The 24,038-nt window shown below is 51.9% G+C and overlaps 1 protein-coding gene and 2 long non-coding RNA genes across 3 annotated transcripts; all 3 read left to right on the top strand.

The window, feature by feature from the left end:
- The first annotated feature begins 39 nt into the window (after positions 1-39).
- On the top strand, positions 40-23,481 carry LOC146757794 (uncharacterized). The gene is made up of 6 exons (XM_085520593.1): positions 40-231; positions 492-617; positions 7,925-8,086; positions 8,194-8,283; positions 8,645-8,744; positions 22,846-23,481. The coding sequence occupies exons 1-6, from the start codon at positions 160-162 to the stop codon at positions 23,448-23,450; spliced, it is 1,155 nt and encodes a 384-aa protein (XP_085376719.1). The 5' UTR covers positions 40-159; the 3' UTR covers positions 23,451-23,481.
- Positions 14,384-15,711, top strand: LOC146757796 (uncharacterized). The gene is made up of 3 exons (XR_014935740.1): positions 14,384-14,581; positions 14,908-15,266; positions 15,628-15,711. It is a non-coding gene; the product is annotated as an uncharacterized LOC146757796 (long non-coding RNA).
- On the top strand, positions 21,466-22,793 carry LOC146757795 (uncharacterized). The gene is made up of 3 exons (XR_014935739.1): positions 21,466-21,663; positions 21,990-22,348; positions 22,710-22,793. It is a non-coding gene; the product is annotated as an uncharacterized LOC146757795 (long non-coding RNA).
- Positions 23,482-24,038: the final 557 nt, after the last annotated feature.

Genomic DNA, 24,038 nt, shown 5'->3' with positions numbered 1-24,038 from the left:
TTGCCGCATGTCATTGCATGTCATTGTGATGCAACAGTGGGTGAGCGTGACGTAAAGCTGCAGGCTGGAACTCCGGCTGGGGTGGCCTCAGTTCGCTGCTGCTGGAGCGAGAGGTGGTAGCGGAGGGTTGCAGCTCTCAGAGAGTTCCTACCAGGAGCCATGGAGTGCTGTTGCAGTGCTGGATTCCGAAATCCAGATGAATTTCTGAGCAGAGCGGGGAAGAGCGGAAAGGTGAGCGCTGCTACATCAAGAGAGGGCTGAGTGCAGTAGCCTGGGGTATGCAGGGCTGCTCTGGGGCTGTAGATGCTCTCCAGAGGCTGAGGGACACTTCTCCTCATGCTGGTGCTGGAGAAGGCTTGCAGGGAATCGCACCTCTCTGCACATCCCAGCATCGGTTACAGAAGTGGGGAGGGAGCTGCCTAAGGGAGCGGAGGTGGGCTGGAGAGGGGAATGGAGTGTCTGAGTGTCCAAGCGTGTCTTTGTCTTTCTAGCTCCGACCCGGAGGACAGGAAGTTGGAGCAGGAGGTAGCTGGCTGTTGGACCTTCCACTCGGGGTTAAAATCCCTGTGCAGCCCGGCACCAAGCTCCTTTTCGCCAGGAGAAAGCTGGGGGAAAAGGTGAGAGGAGTAAGGAAGCGTCAAAAAGGGCTCTTGTTTCCTGGGGTTGCCGCCATGCCAAGGAGGCCTTGTGTTGGGATGCCAATCCCATGTGTTGGGATGCTGGGGCCAGGCACCCATCAGGCACAGAAATGTGGAGACCGGGTCGTTCCTGGAGGAGGGTGCAACCCTCTGCTCTCCCTCTTGGAGGACTTAGGAAAACCCAGACATGACTGTTTGGGAAAGAGGCAAGAGGCCAGCCTGTGGGTGTGAGCAGCTTGGAAGTGTCTCTGTCTCTTTGCTGCTCTCTCCTTCCCCATTCACACTCTACAACACATCTCTTCCAGCTCCACCAGCCTTCTCCTCAGTTTGACCTGAGAGATCCGTACAGTCGCAATCTGTGCACAGAGTACAACAGCCTGCATGACCCGCATCTGCGGGAGTTCCACAACCGCAAAAACAACCTGTGGAACCTGAAGAAACGGGGCTTGGTCACCGAGGATGGCGACGTAAGTTTGGCTGTTGGGCTGACCAACACGGGTCTCCTCAGGAGGGCTTTCCAGTCTGTCAGGCAGGGGCCTGACACTACAGCCATCTGTCATTGTCTCTTCTGTAGGTTGTCTGCACTCTGAAGGAGTTCAACGAGTACAGGCAGTACCTGACCAGGCTGAAGCTGGAGAAAAAGCAAGCAAAGAGGCGAGAAGAGGTAGGCAAAGCCCAGTATTGGTAGGCACGTGTCAGCAGCATGGCACTGAGGGCACGGGCTTTACTTGATGGATCTGAGGGAGATGGGGAAAGCAGAAAAGGTGAGGGGCGGGCTGGTGGTCTAGGCATTGAGGCATGGAAAGGACAGCTCAGCTCAGAGCTGAGCTAGCACAGCGTGCTGGTGTGAAGGCAGCCTGGAAAGTTGCTTGCTTACAAACAGAGCACTGTGGCAGCCGTTCTCTTCTGCCCTCATTGCAAGGCTGAAGCAGTGTGCTCTCCCTCTTCTGCGTAAAGCAACAGTACTTAGGGTGGGAAGCACTCTCTAAGACAAGACCAAGCATAAACCCTCTGTTCCCTTCCAGGATGAGCTTCTTCGGGAGATTTCCAATTTGAAGAATTCGATCCACAGACTACAGATGGCCAGGGACAAGTTCCAGCCCGGTCCCGTGGATTACATTGCGGGTTCGAAAATCAGACCCACAATGCTTCATAAACCAGCTGGCCCCTCTCCTTCATGCTATAATCTTCTGTCTGGACAATGCAGAAGGAATGTGGCTTTGATGGAGCGTGGCCTTCAGGGAGACTCATGGAGCACAGGGCGTGCAATGAAGCTGCCTGAGAAGTCACCCAAACCTGCGTTGGGCAGGGAAGGCTCCAAACTCCCCAGAAGCATCCGTAGAGCTTCAGCCTCAACAAAAGACTCCGGAGTCCCCAGAAGCATCCGGACTGCTTCTGCCCCAACAACAAACTCCAGACTCCCCAGAATCATCCAGACTACTTCTGCGTCAACAACAAACTCCAAACTCCCCAGAAGCATTCCTACTGCTTCTGACCCAACAGCAAACTCCAGACTCCCCAGAATCATCCAGACGACTTCTGCGTCAACAACAAACTCCAAACTCCCCAGAAGCATTCGTACTGCTTCTGACCCAAAAACAAACTCCAGAGTCCCTAGAAGCATCCAGGCCCCAGTGAAGGGAAAAGGAAAAAAAGGGGAAAACAAGTAGAGAGATTGGCCAAAAACCAAAACAGTGGCAACAAATTAGTTTTAATTGGCTTAATTAATTTTAATTTGTTTAATTCGTTTTAATTTGTTTAATTAATTGACCAAAGATGATACCAGAATGCAAGATAACACACTACAGTACAATATATCATAATTAGTATCAGAATTAGAATTAAAACCAATAAAAAAAATTAAAAAAATAACATTACAAAGTGTGTCCGAAAACTGAAGTCCTTATTCTAAAGCCGAGGTGAGACAACCCAGGGAGTTCTCGTGCTGCTGGGATCAAAAAGGAAAGGGGAGATCAAGTGATATACGGATGGCTTTTATCTTTTGCACTGAACATAAAGGGTGACAGAGCAGCAAGCAATCCTCTGGGGGATGTAGTTGTTCTCTGCTGGGGGTACATGCAGTGTTACAGGCTTGGGACAGAATGGCTGGATGACTGTGAAGAGGAAAGGGACCTGGGGCTGTTGGTCGATGCTCGGCTCAACATGAGCCCACAGTGTGCCCAGGTGGCCAAGAAGGCCAAGGGCATCCTGGCCTGTATAAGAAACAGTGTGGCCAGCAGGAGCAGAGAGGTGATCATCCCTCTGTACTCAGCTCTGGTGAGGCCGCATCTCAAGTACTGTGTTCAGTTTTGGGCTCCTCACTACAAGGACATGGAGGATGAGGTCCTCACAGGGGACTTCAACCACCCTGATATCTGTGGGAGGGACAACACAGCATTGCACCAGAAATCAAAGAGGTTTCTGGAATGTGCTGATGATAACTTCCTCTTCCAAGTAGTATGGGAACCTCAAAGATCAGGTTAGGAAAGCTAAAACCCAGGCAGAACTAAATCTAGCTGGGGACAGAAAGGGGAACAGGTATATCAGTGATTAAAAAGAAGGTAAGCGAGGATGTGGGCCCTCTCTGGAAGGCCACTAGAGGCCTGGTCATGAGGAACACAGAGAGAGCTGAGGTGCTCAATGACTTCTTTGCTTCAGGCCTCACTGGCAAGTGCTCTAGGCCCAGAGCCCAAACTGCAGAAAGCAACAGTAAAACTTGGAGAAGGTGGATCTGTAAGTGCTGTAAGTGAAGATGAGGTTCTAGACCATCGAAAGAATCTGAAGCTGCACAAGTCCAAGGGATCCATCCGCAGGTTCTGAGGGAACTGGTGGATGAACTTGCCAAGCTGCTGTGCATCGTATTTGAAAGGTCATGGCAGTCTGGTGAAGTTCCCACTGATCAGAAAAGGGGAAACATAACCCCCCTATTCCGGATCGGGAAAAAAGAAGATCCAGGGAACTACAGGCCAGTCAGTCTCACCTCTGTGCTTGGTAAGATCGCGGGGTAGATCCAACTGAAGGCCCTACTGCACCACACGGAAAAATAAAGACAAGGTGGCTGGTGGTAATCAAAATGGTTTCACCATGGGCAAGTCAGACGTGACAAACTTGGTGGCCCATGTCAACTTCATGAAGTTCAACAAGGACAAGTGCCCTGAGTTGGGGAAATCTCAAGCACAGATAAAGGTTGGGTGGAGAATGGCTTGAGAGCAGCACCGAGGAGAAGGATTTGGGGGTCTCAGATGATTCAGCACGAGGTGGCAGTGTACGCTTGTGGCCTGGAAGGCCAAATATATCCCAGGTTTCATCAAGAGAAGCGTGACCAGCGGGTCGAGGAGGTGATTCTGCCCCTCCGCGCTGCTCTTGTAAGACCCCACATGGAGTACTGCGTCCAGTTCTGGGGACCCCAACACAAGGACACTGAGCTGTTGGAGCAGGTCCAGATGAGGGAAATGGAGATGATCAGAGGGCTGGAGCACCTCCTCTAGAAGGACAGGCTGAGAGAGCTGGGGCTCTTCAGCCTGGAGAAGAGAAGGCTCCAGGGGGACCTTATAGCAACCTCCCAGTATCTGAAGGGAGTGCATAGGAAAGCTTGGGAGGGACTTTTTATAAATGCATGTAGTGACAGGATGAAGGAAAATGGTTTTAAACTGGAAGAGGGTAGATTTAGAATACATACCAGGAAGAACTTTACTGTGAGGTGTTATGGTTTTGCAATTTGGTTGGTGTTGGTATTCCACATCAGAACACCATGCCTAATAATGGGAGTAAAGGGGACAAGTTTTTTTTTCTGTGAACTGCCTTAATGAGCATGCGGGGTGGGGCACCGGAAGGGAAGTGAGGAAGGGGACGGGGTTGCTGGACCGGCTCCCTGCGAGGAGACAACGTGGTCAGACCTTCCTGCCTTCCACAGCTCCATCGGTGAGATTTGGGACTTGGTATTCTCTTTGTTGAAACTCTCTTGTTGTTGTTTAGTGTTATTAGGTTATTAAACTGCCATTCGTTCTCAGATCACCTTTTTCCTCCCTCATTTTTTTGTTAGACCTAATCGCAATCTCCCTTCCCTTCCCCTCTCCCGAAACGCACGTGGCCGGGCCGGGCCACGCCGCACTTTGCCGTACCGTGCCGTGAGAGAAAAGGGGGGGGCTTTTGTTCCTGCTGCCCTGGGTTTGTGCACACTGTCCCGGAGTGAGCTCTAGAGAGAACTCCGTGACAGAGGGTGGTGAAACACTGGAACAGTCTTCCCAGTGAGGCTGTGGTTGCCTCACAGAATCACAGAATTGCAGGGGTTGGAAGGGACCTCTAGAGATCATCGAGTCCAACCCTCCTGGAAAGCAGGCTCCCTACACCACGTCGCACAGCTCGGCGTCCAGTCGGCTCTTGAATATCTCCACAGAAGGAGACTCCACCACCTCCCTGGGCAGCCTGTTCCAGTGCTACGTCACCCTCACCGTAAAGAAGTTCTTCCGCATCTTCATGCAGAACTTCCTATGCTGAAGTTTCATCCCATTACCCCTAGTCCTGTCCCTACACATTACTGAAAAGAGACCAGCCACGCCACTATGGCACCCACACCTCAGGTATTTATAAACCTGGATCAAATCCCCTCTCAGCCTTCTTTTCTCAAGGCTAAACAGACCCAGTTCGCTAAATCTCTCCTCATAGGGGAAATGCTCCAGGCCCTTCACCATCTTTGTGGCCCTCCGCTGGACTCTTTCCAAGAGATCCCTGTCTTTTTTGTACTGGGGAGCCCAGAACTGGACACAGGATTCCAGAGGAGGCCTCACCGGGGCAGAGTAGAGGAGGAGAATCACCTCCCTCGACCTGCTGGCCATGCTCTTTTTAATACACCCCAGGATGCCATTGGCCTTTTTGGCTACAAGGGCACACTGCTGGCTCATGGTCAATCTGTCGTCCACCAGGACGCCCAGGTCCCACTCAGCAGAGCTCCTCTCCAGCAGCTCTTCCCCCAGCCTGTACTGGTGCATGCAATTATTTCTCCCTAGGTGCAAGACTCTACACTTGCTTTTGTTAAACCTCATCTGGTTTCTTACTGCTCAGCTCTCCAGCCTGTCCAGGTCTCTCTGAATGGCAGCACAGCCTTCAGGCGTGTCAGCCAATCCTCCCAACTTCGTGGCATCAGCAAACTTGCTGAGGGTGGTACTATCCCCTCATCAAGGTCACTGATGAAGATGTTGAACAAGACCGGACCCAGCACAGACCCCTGGGGGACGCCGCTAGTTACAGGCCTCCAGCCAGATTCCGCACCACCAACGACAACCCTCTGCACTCGGCCAGTCAGCCAATTCTCGACCCACTTCACCTTCCGCTCATCTATCCCATACTTCCTCAGCTTTGTTATAACAACGTCATGGGGGACAGTATCAAAAGCCTTACAGAAATCAAGGTAGACTACATCTACCGCTCTCCCCCCGTCCACCCAGCTAGTGACATCTTCATAAAAGGCCACCGGGTTGGTCGAGAACAACCTCCCCTTGGTGAACCCATGCTGAGTACTCCTGATAACCTCCTTTTCTCCCAGTTGTCTGGAGATGGCATCCAGCACAAGCTGTTCCATCACCTTCCCTGGGACAGAGGTGAGGCTGACTGGCCTATAATTACCCGGGTCTTCCTTCTTGCCATTTTGAAGACAGGAGCGACACTGGCCGTCCTCCAGTCTTCAGGCACCTCCCCAGTTCTCCAAGACCTCTGATAGATTACAGAGAGCGGCTTAGCAACGACCTCCAGCAGCTCCCTCAGCACCTATGGATGCACCCCATCAGGTCCCAAGGATTTATGGACCTTAATGTTTCCTAAGCACTCACAGACCACCTCTTCCCTGACTAAAGGGAAATCTCCCATTCCCCACACTCTCTCATTAACCTCCAGGGCCTGGGATTCCGGAGGGAGAGCCCTTTCACTAAAGACAGAAGCAAAAAAGGCGTTCACTATTTCCACCTTCTCAGCACCCCTCCTCTCCCTGGAAGCACTCAAGGCCAGGCTGGATGCGTTGTGAGCAACCTGGTCTACAGCGAGGTGTCCCTGTCTATAGCAGGTTGGAACGAGGTGATCTTAAGGGTCCCTTCCAACACAAACCATTCTAAGATTCTAGGACAGAAAAACAGGCCAGCTCTCCCACATTGTTTCAGTGTCATTTACTTATAAAACAAGCTCTGGGACAACCCGAGAAGGTATTTGTTCCACGTGCAGCATCACCTGTGATAGAAACCAAGGAAGCCTACAGCAGGCCTCAGGACTCAGCAAGCCTTTTTGGCTCAAAGCAGGGCCAGCTGGAGCAGCTTACCACGAGTGCACCCAGCAGGGCCTCCATGCAGCTGCAGGCTTGCCGCATGTCATTGCATGTCATTGTGATGCAACAGTGGGTGAGCGTGACGTAAAGCTGCAGGCTGGAACTCCGGCTGGGGTGGCCTCAGTTCGCTGCTGCTGGAGCGAGAGGTGGTAGCGGAAGGTTGCAGCTCTCAGAGAGTTCCTACCAGGAGCCATGGAGTGCTGTTGCAGTGCTGGATTCCGAAATCCAGATGAATTTCTGAGCAGAGCGGGGAAGAGCGGAAAGGTGAGCGCTGCTACATCAAGAGAGGGCTGAGTGCAGTAGCCTGGGGTATGCAGGGCTGCTCTGGGGCTGTAGATGCTCTCCAGAGGCTGAGGGACACTTCTCCTCATGCTGGTGCTGGAGAAGGCTTGCAGGGAATCGCACCTCTCTGCACATCCCAGCATCGGTTACAGAAGTGGGGAGGGAGCTGCCAAAGGGAGCGGAGGTGGGCTGGAGAGGGGAATGGAGTGTCTGAGTGTCCAAGCGTGTCTTTGTCTTTCTAGCTCCGACCCGGAGGACAGGAAGTTGGAGCAGGATGTAGCTGGCTGCTGGACCTTCCACTCGGGGTTAAAATCCCTGTGCAGCCCGGCACCAAGCTCCTTTTCGCCAGGAGAAAGCTGGGGGAAAAGGTGAGAGGAGTAAGGAAGCGTCAAAAAGGGCTCTTGTTTCCTGGGGTTGCCGCCATGCCAAGGAGGCCTTGTGTTGGGATGCCAATCCCATGTGTTGGGATGCTGGGGCCAGGCACCCATCAGGCACAGAAATGTGGAGACCGGGTCGTTCCTGGAGGAGGGTGCAACCCTCTGCTCTCCCTCTTGGAGGACTTAGGAAAACCCAGACATGACTGTTTGGGAAAGAGGCAAGAGGCCAGCCTGTGGGTGTGAGCAGCTTGGAAGTGTCTCTGTCTCTTTGCTGCTCTCTCCTTCCCCATTCACACTCTACAACACATCTCTTCCAGCTCCACCAGCCTTCTCCTCAGTTTGACCTGAGAGATCCGTACAGTCGCAATCTGTGCACAGAGTACAACAGCCTGCATGACCCGCATCTGCGGGAGTTCCACAACCGCAAAAACAACCTGCGGAACCTGAAGAAACGGGGCTTGGTCACCGAGGATGGCGACGTAAGTTTGGCTGTTGGGCTGACCAACACGGGTCTCGTCAGGAGGGCTTTCCAGTCTGCCAGGCAGGGGCCTGACACTACAGCCATCTGTCATTGTCTCTTCTGTAGGTTGTCTGCACTCTGAAGGAGTTCAACGAGTACAGGCAGTACCTGACCAGGCTGAAGCTGGAGAAAAAGCAAGCAAAGAGGCGAGAAGAGGTAGGCAAAGCCCAGTATTGGTAGGCACGTGTCAGCAGCATGGCACTGAGGGCACGGGCTTTACTTGATGGATCTGAGGGAGATGGGGAAAGCAGAAAAGGTGAGGGGCGGGCTGGTGGTCTAGGCATTGAGGCATGGAAAGGACAGCTCAGCTCAGAGCTGAGCTAGCACAGCGTGCTGGTGTGAAGGCAGCCTGGAAAGTTGCTTGCTTACAAACAGAGCACTGTGGCAGCCGTTCTCTTCTGCCCTCATTGCAAGGCTGAAGCAGTGTGCTTGCCCTCTTCTGCGTAAAGCAGCAGTACTTAGGGTGGGAAGCACTCTCTAAGACAAGACCAAGCATAAACCCTCTGTTCCCTTCCAGGATGAGCTTCTTCGGGAGATTTCCAATTTGAAGAATTCGATCCACAGACTACAGATGGCCAGGGACAAGTTCCAGCCCGGTCCCGTGGATTACATTGCGGGTTCGAAAATCAGACCCACAATGCTTCATAAACCAGCTGGCCCCTCTCCTTCATGCTATAATCTTCTGTCTGGACAATGCAGAAGGAATGTGGCTTTGATGGAGCGTGGCCTTCAGGGAGACTCATGGAGCACAGGGCGTGCAATGAAGCTGCCTGAGAAGTCACCCAAACCTGCGTTGGGCAGGGAAGGCTCCAAACTCCCCAGAAGCATCCGTAGAGCTTCAGCCTCAACAAAAGACTCCGGAGTCCCCAGAAGCATCCGGACTGCTTCTGCCCCAACAACAAACTCCAGACTCCCCAGAATCATCCAGACTACTTCTGCGTCAACAACAAACTCCAAACTCCCCAGAAGCATTCCTACTGCTTCTGACCCAACAGCAAACTCCAGAGTCCCCAGAATCATCCAGACGACTTCTGCGTCAACAACAAACTCCAAACTCCCCAGAAGCATTCGTACTGCTTCTGACCCAAAAACAAACTCCAGAGTCCCTAGAAGCATCCAGGCCCCAGTGAAGGGAAAAGGAAAAAAAGGGGAAAACAAGTAGAGAGATTGGCCAAAAACCAAAACAGTGGCAACAAATTAGTTTTAATTGGCTTAATTAATTTTAATTTGTTTAATTCGTTTTAATTTGTTTAATTAATTGACCAAAGATGATACCAGAATGCAAGATAACACACTACAGTACAATATATCATAATTAGTATCAGAATTAGAATTAAAACCAATAAAAAAAATTAAAAAAATAACATTACAAAGTGTGTCCGAAAACTGAAGTCCTTATTCTAAAGCCGAGGTGAGACAACCCAGGGAGTTCTCGTGCTGCTGGGATCAAAAAGGAAAGGGGAGATCAAGTGATATACGGATGGCTTTTATCTTTTGCACTGAACATAAAGGGTGACAGAGCAGCAAGCAATCCTCTGGGGGATGTAGTTGTTCTCTGCTGGGGGTACATGCAGTGTTACAGGCTTGGGACAGAATGGCTGGATGACTGTGAAGAGGAAAGGGACCTGGGGCTGTTGGTCGATGCTCGGCTCAACATGAGCCCACAGTGTGCCCAGGTGGCCAAGAAGGCCAAGGGCATCCTGGCCTGTATAAGAAACAGTGTGGCCAGCAGGAGCAGAGAGGTGATCATCCCTCTGTACTCAGCTCTGGTGAGGCCGCATCTCAAGTACTGTGTTCAGTTTTGGGCTCCTCACTACAAGGACATGGAGGATGAGGTCCTCACAGGGGACTTCAACCACCCTGATATCTGTGGGAGGGACAACACAGCATTGCACCAGAAATCAAAGAGGTTTCTGGAATGTGCTGATGATAACTTCCTCTTCCAAGTAGTATGGGAACCTCAAAGATCAGGTTAGGAAAGCTAAAACCCAGGCAGAACTAAATCTACCTGGGGACAGAAAGGGGAACAGGTAAATCAGTGATTAAAAAGAAGGTAAGCGAGGATGTGGGCCCTCTCTGGAAGGCCACTAGAGGCCTGGTCATGAGGAATACAGAGAGAGCTGAGGTGCTCAATGACTTCTTTGCTTCAGGCCTCACTGGCAAGTGCTCTAGGCCCAGAGCCCAAACTGCAGAAAGCAACAGTAAAACTTGGAGAAGGTGGATCTGTAAGTGCTGTAAGTGAAGATGAGGTTCTAGACCATCGAAAGAATCTGAAGCTGCACAAGTCCAAGGGATCCATCCACAGCTTCTGAGGGAACTGGTGGATGAACTTGCCAAGCTGCTGTGCATCGTATTTGAAAGGTCATGGCAGTCTGGTGAAGTTCCCACTGATCAGAAAAGGGGAAACATAACCCCCCTATTCCGGATCGGGAAAAAAGAAGATCCAGGGAACTACAGGCCAGTCAGTCTCACCTCTGTGCTTGGTAAGATCGCGGGGTAGATCCAACTGAAGGCCCTACTGCACCACACGGAAAAATAAAGACAAGGTGGCTGGTGGTAATCAAAATGGTTTCACCATGGGCAAGTCAGACGTGACAAACTTGGTGGCCCATGTCAACTTCATGAAGTTCAACAAGGACAAGTGCCCTGAGTTGGGGAAATCTCAAGCACAGATAAAGGTTGGGTGGAGAATGGCTTGAGAGCAGCACCGAGGAGAAGGATTTGGGGGTCTCAGATGATTCAGCACGAGGTGGCAGTGTACGCTTGTGGCCTGGAAGGCCAAATATATCCCAGGTTTCATCAAGAGAAGCGTGACCAGCGAGTCGAGGAGGTGATTCTGCCCCTCCGCGCTGCTCTTGTAAGACCCCACATGGAGTACTGCGTCCAGTTCTGGGGACCCCAACACAAGGACACTGAGCTGTTGGAGCAGGTCCAGATGAGGGAAATGGAGATGATCAGAGGGCTGGAGCACCTCCTCTAGAAGGACAGGCTGAGAGAGCTGGGGCTCTTCAGCCTGGAGAAGAGAAGGCTCCAGGGGGACCTTATAGCAACCTCCCAGTATCTGAAGGGAGTGCATAGGAAAGCTTGGGAGGGACTTTTTATAAATGCATGTAGTGACAGGATGAAGGGAAATGGTTTTAAACTGGAAGAGGGTAGATTTAGAATACATACCAGGAAGAACTTTACTGTGAGGTGTTATGGTTTTGCAATTTGGTTGGTGTTGGTATTCCACATCAGAACACCATGCCTAATAATGGGAGTAAAGGGGACAAGTTTTTTTTTCTGTGAACTGCCTTAATGAGCATGCGGGGTGGGGCACCGGAAGGGAAGTGAGGAAGGGGACGGGGTTGCTGGACCGGCTCCCTGCGAGGAGACAACGTGGTCAGACCTTCCTGCCTTCCACAGCTCCATCGGTGAGATTTGGGACTTGGTATTCTCTTTGTTGAAACTCTCTTGTTGTTGTTTAGTGTTATTAGGTTATTAAACTGCCATTCGTTCTCAGATCACCTTTTTCCTCCCTCATTTTTTTGTTAGACCTAATCGCAATCTCCCTTCCCTTCCCCTCTCCCGAAACGCACGTGGCCGGGCCGGGCCACGCCGCACTTTGCCGTACCGTGCCGTGAGAGAAAAAGGGGGGGGCTTTTGTTCCTGCTGCCCTGAGTTTGTGCACACTGTCCCGGAGTGAGCTCTAGAGAGAACTCCGTGACAGAGGGTGGTGAAACACTGGAACAGTCTTCCCAGTGAGGCTGTGGTTGCCTCACAGAATCACAGAATTGCAGGGGTTGGAAGGGACCTCTAGAGATCATCGAGTCCAACCCTCCTGGAAAGCAGGCTCCCTACACCACGTCGCACAGCTCGGCGTCCAGTCGGCTCTTGAATATCTCCACAGAAGGAGACTCCACCACCTCCCTGGGCAGCCTGTTCCAGTGCTACGTCACCCTCACCGTAAAGAAGTTCTTCCGCATCTTCATGCAGAACTTCCTATGCTGAAGTTTCATCCCATTACCCCTAGTCCTGTCCCTACACATTACTGAAAAGAGACCAGCCACGCCACTATGGCACCCACACCTCAGGTATTTATAAACCTGGATCAAATCCCCTCTCAGCCTTCTTTTCTCAAGGCTAAACAGACCCAGTTCGCTAAATCTCTCCTCATAGGGGAAATGCTCCAGGCCCTTCACCATCTTTGTGGCCCTCCGCTGGACTCTTTCCAAGAGATCCCTGTCTTTTTTGTACTGGGGAGCCCAGAACTGGACACAGGATTCCAGAGGAGGCCTCACCGGGGCAGAGTAGAGGAGGAGAATCACCTCCCTCGACCTGCTGGCCATGCTCTTTTTAATACACCCCAGGATGCCATTGGCCTTTTTGGCTACAAGGGCACACTGCTGGCTCATGGTCAATCTGTCGTCCACCAGGACGCCCAGGTCCCACTCAGCAGAGCTCCTCTCCAGCAGCTCTTCCCCCAGCCTGTACTGGTGCATGCAATTATTTCTCCCTAGGTGCAAGACTCTACACTTGCTTTTGTTAAACCTCATCTGGTTTCTTACTGCTCAGCTCTCCAGCCTGTCCAGGTCTCTCTGAATGGCAGCACAGCCTTCAGGCGTGTCAGCCAATCCTCCCAACTTCGTGGCATCAGCAAACTTGCTGAGGGTGGTCACTATCCCCTCATCAAGGTCACTGATGAAGATGTTGAACAAGACCGGACCCAGCACAGACCCCTGGGGGACGCCGCTAGTTACAGGCCTCCAGCCAGATTCCGCGCCACCAACGACAACCCTCTGCACTCGGCCAGTCAGCCAATTCTCGACCCACTTCACCTTCCGCTCATCTATCCCATACTTCCTCAGCTTTGTTATAACAACGTCATGGGGGACAGTATCAAAAGCCTTACAGAAATCAAGGTAGACTACATCTACCGCTCTCCCCCCGTCCACCCAGCTAGTGACATCTTCATAAAAGGCCACCGGGTTGGTCGAGAACAACCTCCCCTTGGTGAACCCATGCTGAGTACTCCTGATAACCTCCTTTTCTCCCAGTTGTCTGGAGATGGCATCCAGCACAAGCTGTTCCATCACCTTCCCTGGGACAGAGGTGAGGCTGACTGGCCTATAATTACCCGGGTCTTCCTTCTTGCCATTTTGAAGACAGGAGTGACACTGGCCGTCCTCCAGTCTTCAGGCACCTCCCCAGTTCTCCAAGACCTCTGATAGATTACAGAGAGCGGCTTAGCAACGACCTCCAGCAGCTCCCTCAGCACCTATGGATGCACCCCATCATGTCCCAAGGATTTATGGACCTTAATGTTTCCTAAGCACTCACAGACCACCTCTTCCCTGACTAAAGGGAAATCTCCCATTCCCCACACTCTCTCATTAACCTCCAGGGCCTGGGATTCCGGAGGGAGAGCCCTTTCACTAAAGACAGAAGCAAAAAAGGCGTTCACTATTTCCACCTTCTCAGCACCCCTCCTCTCCCTGGAAGCACTCAAGGCCAGGCTGGATGCGTTGTGAGCAACCTGGTCTACAGCGAGGTGTCCCTGTCTATAGCAGGTTGGAACGAGGTGATCTTAAGGGTCCCTTCCAACACAAACCATTCTAAGATTCTAGGACAGAAAAACAGGCCAGCTCTCCCACATTGTTTCAGTGTCATTTACTTATAAAACAAGCTCTGGGACAACCCGAGAAGGTATTTGTTCCACGTGCAGCATCACCTGTGATAGAAACCAAGGAAGCCTACAGCAGGCCTCAGGACTCAGCAAGCCTTTTTGGCTCAAAGCAGGGCCAGCTGGAGCAGCTTACCACGAGTGCACCCAGCAGGGCCTCCATGCAGCTGCAGGCTTGCCGCATGTCATTGCATGTCATTGTGATGCAACAGTGGGTGAGCGTGACGTAAAGCTGCAGGCTGGAACTCCGGCTGGGGTGGCCTCAGTTCGCTGCTGCTGGAGCGAGAGGTGGTAGCGGAAGGTTGCAGCTCTCAGAGAGTTCCTACCAGGAGCCATGGAGTGCTGTTGCAGTGCTGGATTCCGAAATCCAGATGAATTTCTGAGCAGAGCGGGGAAGAGCGGAAAGGTGAGCGCTGCTACATCAAGAGAGGGCTGAGTGCAGTAGCCTGGGGTATGCAGGGCTGCTCTGGGGCTGTAGATGCTCTCCAGAGGCTGAGGGACACTTCTCCTCATGCTGGTGCTGGAGAAGGCTTGCAGGGAATCGCACCTCTCTGCACATCCCAGCATCGGTTACAGAAGTGGGGAGGGAGCTGCCAAAGGGAGCGGAGGTGGGCTGGAGAGGGGAATGGAGTGTCTGAGTGTCCAAGCGTGTCTTTGTCTTTCTAGCTCCGACCCGGAGGACAGGAAGTTGGAGCAGGATGTAGCTGGCTGCTGGACCTTCCACTCGGGGTTAAAATCCCTGTGCAGCCCGGCACCAAGCTCCTTTTCGCCAGGAGAAAGCTGGGGGAAAAGGTGAGAGGAGTAAGGAAGCGTCAAAAAGGGCTCTTGTTTCCTGGGGTTGCCGCCATGCCAAGGAGGCCTTGTGTTGGGATGCCAATCCCATGTGTTGGGATGCTGGGGCCAGGCACCCATCAGGCACAGAAATGTGGAGACCGGGTCGTTCCTGGAGGAGGGTGCAACCCTCTGCTCTCCCTCTTGGAGGACTTAGGAAAACCCAGACATGACTGTTTGGGAAAGAGGCAAGAGGCCAGCCTGTGGGTGTGAGCAGCTTGGAAGTGTCTCTGTCTCTTTGCTGCTCTCTCCTTCCCCATTCACACTCTACAACACATCTCTTCCAGCTCCACCAGCCTTCTCCTCAGTTTGACCTGAGAGATCCGTACAGTCGCAATCTGTGCACAGAGTACAACAGCCTGCATGACCCGCATCTGCGGGAGTTCCACAACCGCAAAAACAACCTGCGGAACCTGAAGAAACGGGGCTTGGTCACCGAGGATGGCGACGTAAGTTTGGCTGTTGGGCTGACCAACACGGGTCTCGTCAGGAGGGCTTTCCAGTCTGCCAGGCAGGGGCCTGACACTACAGCCATCTGTCATTGTCTCTTCTGTAGGTTGTCTGCACTCTGAAGGAGTTCAACGAGTACAGGCAGTACCTGACCAGGCTGAAGCTGGAGAAAAAGCAAGCAAAGAGGCGAGAAGAGGTAGGCAAAGCCCAGTATTGGTAGGCACGTGTCAGCAGCATGGCACTGAGGGCACGGGCTTTACTTGATGGATCTGAGGGAGATGGGGAAAGCAGAAAAGGTGAGGGGCGGGCTGGTGGTCTAGGCATTGAGGCATGGAAAGGACAGCTCAGCTCAGAGCTGAGCTAGCACAGCGTGCTGGTGTGAAGGCAGCCTGGAAAGTTGCTTGCTTACAAACAGAGCACTGTGGCAGCCGTTCTCTTCTGCCCTCATTGCAAGGCTGAAGCAGTGTGCTTGCCCTCTTCTGCGTAAAGCAGCAGTACTTAGGGTGGGAAGCACTCTCTAAGACAAGACCAAGCATAAACCCTCTGTTCCCTTCCAGGATGAGCTTCTTCGGGAGATTTCCAATTTGAAGAATTCGATCCACAGACTACAGATGGCCAGGGACAAGTTCCAGCCCGGTCCCGTGGATTACATTGCGGGTTCGAAAATCAGACCCACAATGCTTCATAAACCAGCTGGCCCCTCTCCTTCATGCTATAATCTTCTGTCTGGACAATGCAGAAGGAATGTGGCTTTGATGGAGCGTGGCCTTCAGGGAGACTCATGGAGCACAGGGCGTGCAATGAAGCTGCCTGAGAAGTCACCCAAACCTGCGTTGGGCAGGGAAGGCTCCAAACTCCCCAGAAGCATCCGTAGAGCTTCAGCCTCAACAAAAGACTCCGGAGTCCCCAGAAGCATCCGGACTGCTTCTGCCCCAACAACAAACTCCAGACTCCCCAGAATCATCCAGACTACTTCTGCGTCAACAACAAACTCCAAACTCCCCAGAAGCATTCCTACTGCTTCTGACCCAACAGCAAACTCCAGAGTCCCCAGAATCACCCAGACTACTTCTGCGTCAACAACAAACTCCAAACTCCCCAGAAGCATTCCTACTGCTTCTGACCCAACAGCAAACTCCAGAGTCCCCAGAATCATCCAGACTACTTCTGCGTCAACAACAAACTCCAAACTCCCCAGAACCATTCGTACTGCTTCTGACCCAAAAACAAACTCCAGAGTCCCTAGAAGCATCCAGGCCCCAGTGAAGGGAAAAGGAAAAAAAGGGGAAAACAAGTAGAGAGATTGGCCAAAAACCAAAACAGTGGCAACAAATTAGTTTTAATTGGCTTAATTAATTTTAATTTGTTTAATTCGTTTTAATTTGTTTAATTAATTGACCAAAGATGATACCAGAATGCAAGATAACACACTACAGTACAATATATCATAATTAGTATCAGAATTAGAATTAAAACCAATAAAAAAAATTAAAAAAATAACATTACAAAGTGTGTCCGAAAACTGAAGTCCTTATTCTAAAGCCGAGGTGAGACAACCCAGGGAGTTCTCGTGCTGCTGGGATCAAAAAGGAAAGGGGAGATCAAGTGATATACGGATGGCTTTTATCTTTTGCACTGAACATAAAGGGTGACAGAGCAGCAAGCAATCCTCTGGGGGATGTAGTTGTTCTCTGCTGGGGGTACATGCAGTGTTACAGGCTTGGGACAGAATGGCTGGATGACTGTGAAGAGGAAAGGGACCTGGGGCTGTTGGTCGATGCTCAGCTCAACATGAGCCCACAGTGTGCCCAGGTGGCCAAGAAGGCCAAGGGCATCCTGGCCTGTATAAGAAACAGTGTGGCCAGCAGGAGCAGAGAGGTGATCATCCCTCTGTACTCAGCTCTGGTGAGGCCGCATCTCAAGTACTGTGTTCAGTTTTGGGCTCCTCACTACAAGAAGGACATGGAGGATGAGGTCCTCACAGGGGACTTCAACCACCCTGATATCTGTGGGAGGGACAACACAGCATTGCACCAGAAATCAAAGAGGTTTCTGGAATGTGCTGATGATAACTTCCTCTTCCAAGTAGTATGGGAACCTCAAAGATCAGGTTAGGAAAGCTAAAACCCAGGCAGAACTAAATCTAGCTGGGGACAGAAAGGGGAACAGGTATATCAGTGATTAAAAAGAAGGTAAGCGAGGATGTGGGCCCTCTCTGGAAGGCCACTAGAGGCCTGGTCATGAGGAATACAGAGAGAGCTGAGGTGCTCAATGACTTCTTTGCTTCAGGCCTCACTGGCAAGTGCTCTAGGCCCAGAGCCCAAACTGCAGAAAGCAACAGTAAAACTTGGAGAAGGTGGATCTGTAAGTGCTGTAAGTGAAGATGAGGTTCTAGACCATCGAAAGAATCTGAAGCTGCACAAGTCCAAGGGATCCATCCGCAGCTTCTGAGGGAACTGGTGGATGAACTTGCCAAGCTGCTGTGCATCGTATTTGAAAGGTCATGGCAGTCTGGTGAAGTTCCCACTGATCAGAAAAGGGGAAACATAACCCCCCTATTCCGGATCGGGAAAAAAGAAGATCCAGGGAACTACAGGCCAGTCAGTCTCACCTCTGTGCTTGGTAAGATCGCGGGGTAGATCCAACTGAAGGCCCTACTGCACCACACGGAAAAATAAAGACAAGGTGATTGGTGGTAATCAAAATGGTTTCACCATGGGCAAGTCAGACGTGACAAACTTGGTGGCCCATGTCAACTTCATGAAGTTCAACAAGGACAAGTGCCCTGAGTTGGGGAAATCTCAAGCACAGATAAAGGTTGGGTGGAGAATGGCTTGAGAGCAGCACCGAGGAGAAGGATTTGGGGGTCTCAGATGATTCAGCACGAGGTGGCAGTGTACGCTTGTGGCCTGGAAGGCCAAATACATCCCAGGTTTCATCAAGAGAAGCGTGACCAGCGGGTCGAGGAGGTGATTCTGCCCCTCCGCGCTGCTCTTGTAAGACCCCACATGGAGTACTGCGTCCAGTTCTGGGGACCCCAACACAAGGACACTGAGCTGTTGGAGCAGGTCCAGATGAGGGAAATGGAGATGATCAGAGGGCTGGAGCACCTCCTCTAGAAGGACAGGCTGAGAGAGCTGGGGCTCTTCAGCCTGGAGAAGAGAAGGCTCCAGGGGGACCTTATAGCAACCTCCCAGTATCTGAAGGGAGTGCATAGGAAAGCTTGGGAGGGACTTTTTATAAATGCATGTAGTGACAGGATGAAGGGAAATGGTTTTAAACTGGAAGAGGGGAGATTTAGAATACATACCAGGAAGAACTTTACTGTGAGGTGTTATGGTTTTGCAATTTGGTTGGTGTTGGTATTCCACATCAGAACACCATGCCTAATAATGGGAGTAAAGGGGACAAGTTTTTTTTTCTGTGAACTGCCTTAATGAGCATGCGGGGTGGGGCACCGGAAGGGAAGTGAGGAAGGGGACGGGGTTGCTGGACCGGCTCCCTGCGAGGAGACAACGTGGTCAGACCTTCCTGCCTTCCACAGCTCCATCGGTGAGATTTGGGACTTGGTATTCTCTTTGTTGAAACTCTCTTGTTGTTGTTTAGTGTTATTAGGTTATTAAACTGCCATTCGTTCTCAGATCACCTTTTTCCTCCCTCATTTTTTTGTTAGACCTAATCGCAATCTCCCTTCCCTTCCCCTCTCCCGAAACGCACGTGGCCGGGCCGGGCCACGCCGCACTTTGCCGTACCGTGCCGTGAGAGAAAAGGGGGGGGGCTTTTGTTCCTGCTGCCCTGGGTTTGTGCACACTGTCCCGGAGTGAGCTCTAGAGAGAACTCCGTGACAGAGGGTGGTGAAACACTGGAACAGTCTTCCCAGTGAGGCTGTGGTTGCCTCACAGAATCACAGAATTGCAGGGGTTGGAAGGGACCTCTAGAGATCATCGAGTCCAACCCTCCTGGAAAGCAGGCTCCCTACACCACGTCGCACAGCTCGGCGTCCAGTCGGCTCTTGAATATCTCCACAGAAGGAGACTCCACCACCTCCCTGGGCAGCCTGTTCCAGTGCTACGTCACCCTCACCGTAAAGAAGTTCTTCCGCATCTTCATGCAGAACTTCCTATGCTGAAGTTTCATCCCATTACCCCTAGTCCTGTCCCTACACATTACTGAAAAGAGACCAGCCACGCCACTATGGCACCCACACCTCAGGTATTTATAAACCTGGATCAAATCCCCTCTCAGCCTTCTTTTCTCAAGGCTAAACAGACCCAGTTCGCTAAATCTCTCCTCATAGGGGAAATGCTCCAGGCCCTTCACCATCTTTGTGGCCCTCCGCTGGACTCTTTCCAAGAGATCCCTGTCTTTTTTGTACTGGGGAGCCCAGAACTGGACACAGGATTCCAGAGGAGGCCTCACCGGGGCAGAGTAGAGGAGGAGAATCACCTCCCTCGACCTGCTGGCCATGCTCTTTTTAATACACCCCAGGATGCCATTGGCCTTTTTGGCTACAAGGGCACACTGCTGGCTCATGGTCAATCTGTCGTCCACCAGGACGCCCAGGTCCCACTCAGCAGAGCTCCTCTCCAGCAGCTCTTCCCCCAGCCTGTACTGGTGCATGCAATTATTTCTCCCTAGGTGCAAGACTCTACACTTGCTTTTGTTAAACCTCATCTGGTTTCTTACTGCTCAGCTCTCCAGCCTGTCCAGGTCTCTCTGAATGGCAGCACAGCCTTCAGGCGTGTCAGCCAATCCTCCCAACTTCGTGGCATCAGCAAACTTGCTGAGGGTGGTCACTATCCCCTCATCAAGGTCACTGATGAAGATGTTGAACAAGACCGGACCCAGCACAGACCCCTGGGGGACGCCGCTAGTTACAGGCCTCCAGCCAGATTCCGCGCCACCAACGACAACCCTCTGCACTCGGCCAGTCAGCCAATTCTCGACCCACTTCACCTTCCGCTCATCTATCCCATACTTCCTCAGCTTTGTTATAACAACGTCATGGGGGACAGTATCAAAAGCCTTACAGAAATCAAGGTAGACTACATCTACCGCTCTCCCCCCGTCCACCCAGCTAGTGACATCTTCATAAAAGGCCACCGGGTTGGTCGAGAACAACCTCCCCTTGGTGAACCCATGCTGAGTACTCCTGATAACCTCCTTTTCTCCCAGTTGTCTGGAGATGGCATCCAGCACAAGCTGTTCCATCACCTTCCCTGGGACAGAGGTGAGGCTGACTGGCCTATAATTACCCGGGTCTTCCTTCTTGCCATTTTGAAGACAGGAGTGACACTGGCCGTCCTCCAGTCTTCAGGCACCTCCCCAGTTCTCCAAGACCTCTGATAGATTACAGAGAGCGGCTTAGCAACGACCTCCAGCAGCTCCCTCAGCACCTATGGATGCACCCCATCATGTCCCAAGGATTTATGGACCTTAATGTTTCCTAAGCACTCACAGACCACCTCTTCCCTGACTAAAGGGAAATCTCCCATTCCCCACACTCTCTCATTAACCTCCAGGGCCTGGGATTCCGGAGGGAGAGCCCTTTCACTAAAGACAGAAGCAAAAAAGGCGTTCACTATTTCCACCTTCTCAGCACCCCTCCTCTCCCTGGAAGCACTCAAGGCCAGGCTGGATGCGTTGTGAGCAACCTGGTCTACAGCGAGGTGTCCCTGTCTATAGCAGGTTGGAACGAGGTGATCTTAAGGGTCCCTTCCAACACAAACCATTCTAAGATTCTAGGACAGAAAAACAGGCCAGCTCTCCCACATTGTTTCAGTGTCATTTACTTATAAAACAAGCTCTGGGACAACCCGAGAAGGTATTTGTTCCACGTGCAGCATCACCTGTGATAGAAACCAAGGAAGCCTACAGCAGGCCTCAGGACTCAGCAAGCCTTTTTGGCTCAAAGCAGGGCCAGCTGGAGCAGCTTACCACGAGTGCACCCAGCAGGGCCTCCATGCAGCTGCAGGCTTGCCGCATGTCATTGCATGTCATTGTGATGCAACAGTGGGTGAGCGTGACGTAAAGCTGCAGGCTGGAACTCCGGCTGGGGTGGCCTCAGTTCGCTGCTGCTGGAGCGAGAGGTGGTAGCGGAAGGTTGCAGCTCTCAGAGAGTTCCTACCAGGAGCCATGGAGTGCTGTTGCAGTGCTGGATTCCGAAATCCAGATGAATTTCTGAGCAGAGCGGGGAAGAGCGGAAAGGTGAGCGCTGCTACATCAAGAGAGGGCTGAGTGCAGTAGCCTGGGGTATGCAGGGCTGCTCTGGGGCTGTAGATGCTCTCCAGAGGCTGAGGGACACTTCTCCTCATGCTGGTGCTGGAGAAGGCTTGCAGGGAATCGCACCTCTCTGCACATCCCAGCATCGGTTACAGAAGTGGGGAGGGAGCTGCCAAAGGGAGCGGAGGTGGGCTGGAGAGGGGAATGGAGTGTCTGAGTGTCCAAGCGTGTCTTTGTCTTTCTAGCTCCGACCCGGAGGACAGGAAGTTGGAGCAGGATGTAGCTGGCTGCTGGACCTTCCACTCGGGGTTAAAATCCCTGTGCAGCCCGGCACCAAGCTCCTTTTCGCCAGGAGAAAGCTGGGGGAAAAGGTGAGAGGAGTAAGGAAGCGTCAAAAAGGGCTCTTGTTTCCTGGGGTTGCCGCCATGCCAAGGAGGCCTTGTGTTGGGATGCCAATCCCATGTGTTGGGATGCTGGGGCCAGGCACCCATCAGGCACAGAAATGTGGAGACCGGGTCGTTCCTGGAGGAGGGTGCAACCCTCTGCTCTCCCTCTTGGAGGACTTAGGAAAACCCAGACATGACTGTTTGGGAAAGAGGCAAGAGGCCAGCCTGTGGGTGTGAGCAGCTTGGAAGTGTCTCTGTCTCTTTGCTGCTCTCTCCTTCCCCATTCACACTCTACAACACATCTCTTCCAGCTCCACCAGCCTTCTCCTCAGTTTGACCTGAGAGATCCGTACAGTCGCAATCTGTGCACAGAGTACAACAGCCTGCATGACCCGCATCTGCGGGAGTTCCACAACCGCAAAAACAACCTGCGGAACCTGAAGAAACGGGGCTTGGTCACCGAGGATGGCGACGTAAGTTTGGCTGTTGGGCTGACCAACACGGGTCTCGTCAGGAGGGCTTTCCAGTCTGCCAGGCAGGGGCCTGACACTACAGCCATCTGTCATTGTCTCTTCTGTAGGTTGTCTGCACTCTGAAGGAGTTCAACGAGTACAGGCAGTACCTGACCAGGCTGAAGCTGGAGAAAAAGCAAGCAAAGAGGCGAGAAGAGGTAGGCAAAGCCCAGTATTGGTAGGCACGTGTCAGCAGCATGGCACTGAGGGCACGGGCTTTACTTGATGGATCTGAGGGAGATGGGGAAAGCAGAAAAGGTGAGGGGCGGGCTGGTGGTCTAGGCATTGAGGCATGGAAAGGACAGCTCAGCTCAGAGCTGAGCTAGCACAGCGTGCTGGTGTGAAGGCAGCCTGGAAAGTTGCTTGCTTACAAACAGAGCACTGTGGCAGCCGTTCTCTTCTGCCCTCATTGCAAGGCTGAAGCAGTGTGCTTGCCCTCTTCTGCGTAAAGCAGCAGTACTTAGGGTGGGAAGCACTCTCTAAGACAAGACCAAGCATAAACCCTCTGTTCCCTTCCAGGATGAGCTTCTTCGGGAGATTTCCAATTTGAAGAATTCGATCCACAGACTACAGATGGCCAGGGACAAGTTCCAGCCCGGTCCCGTGGATTACATTGCGGGTTCGAAAATCAGACCCACAATGCTTCATAAACCAGCTGGCCCCTCTCCTTCATGCTATAATCTTCTGTCTGGACAATGCAGAAGGAATGTGGCTTTGATGGAGCGTGGCCTTCAGGGAGACTCATGGAGCACAGGGCGTGCAATGAAGCTGCCTGAGAAGTCACCCAAACCTGCGTTGGGCAGGGAAGGCTCCAAACTCCCCAGAAGCATCCGTAGAGCTTCAGCCTCAACAAAAGACTCCGGAGTCCCCAGAAGCATCCGGACTGCTTCTGCCCCAACAACAAACTCCAGACTCCCCAGAATCATCCAGACTACTTCTGCGTCAACAACAAACTCCAAACTCCCCAGAAGCATTCCTACTGCTTCTGACCCAACAGCAAACTCCAGAGTCCCCAGAATCACCCAGACTACTTCTGCGTCAACAACAAACTCCAAACTCCCCAGAAGCATTCCTACTGCTTCTGACCCAACAGCAAACTCCAGAGTCCCCAGAATCATCCAGACGACTTCTGCGTCAACAACAAACTCCAAACTCCCCAGAACCATTCGTACTGCTTCTGACCCAAAAACAAACTCCAGAGTCCCTAGAAGCATCCAGGCCCCAGTGAAGGGAAAAGGAAAAAAAGGGGAAAACAAGTAGAGAGATTGGCCAAAAACCAAAACAGTGGCAACAAATTAGTTTTAATTGGCTTAATTAATTTTAATTTGTTTAATTCGTTTTAATTTGTTTAATTAATTGACCAAAGATGATACCAGAATGCAAGATAACACACTACAGTACAATATATCATAATTAGTATCAGAATTAGAATTAAAACCAATAAAAAAAATTAAAAAAATAACATTACAAAGTGTGTCCGAAAACTGAAGTCCTTATTCTAAAGCCGAGGTGAGACAACCCAGGGAGTTCTCGTGCTGCTGGGATCAAAAAGGAAAGGGGAGATCAAGTGATATACGGATGGCTTTTATCTTTTGCACTGAACATAAAGGGTGACAGAGCAGCAAGCAATCCTCTGGGGGATGTAGTTGTTCTCTGCTGGGGGTACATGCAGTGTTACAGGCTTGGGACAGAATGGCTGGATGACTGTGAAGAGGAAAGGGACCTGGGGCTGTTGGTCGATGCTCAGCTCAACATGAGCCCACAGTGTGCCCAGGTGGCCAAGAAGGCCAAGGGCATCCTGGCCTGTATAAGAAACAGTGTGGCCAGCAGGAGCAGAGAGGTGATCAT

The sequence above is a fragment of the Coturnix japonica genome, chromosome 19, assembly GCF_054131305.1.
Source record: "Coturnix japonica strain WE chromosome 19, WE-NBRP24, whole genome shotgun sequence".
Lineage (NCBI taxonomy): Eukaryota > Metazoa > Chordata > Aves > Galliformes > Phasianidae > Coturnix > Coturnix japonica.
This window is presented reverse-complemented; position numbering and strand designations above follow the sequence as displayed.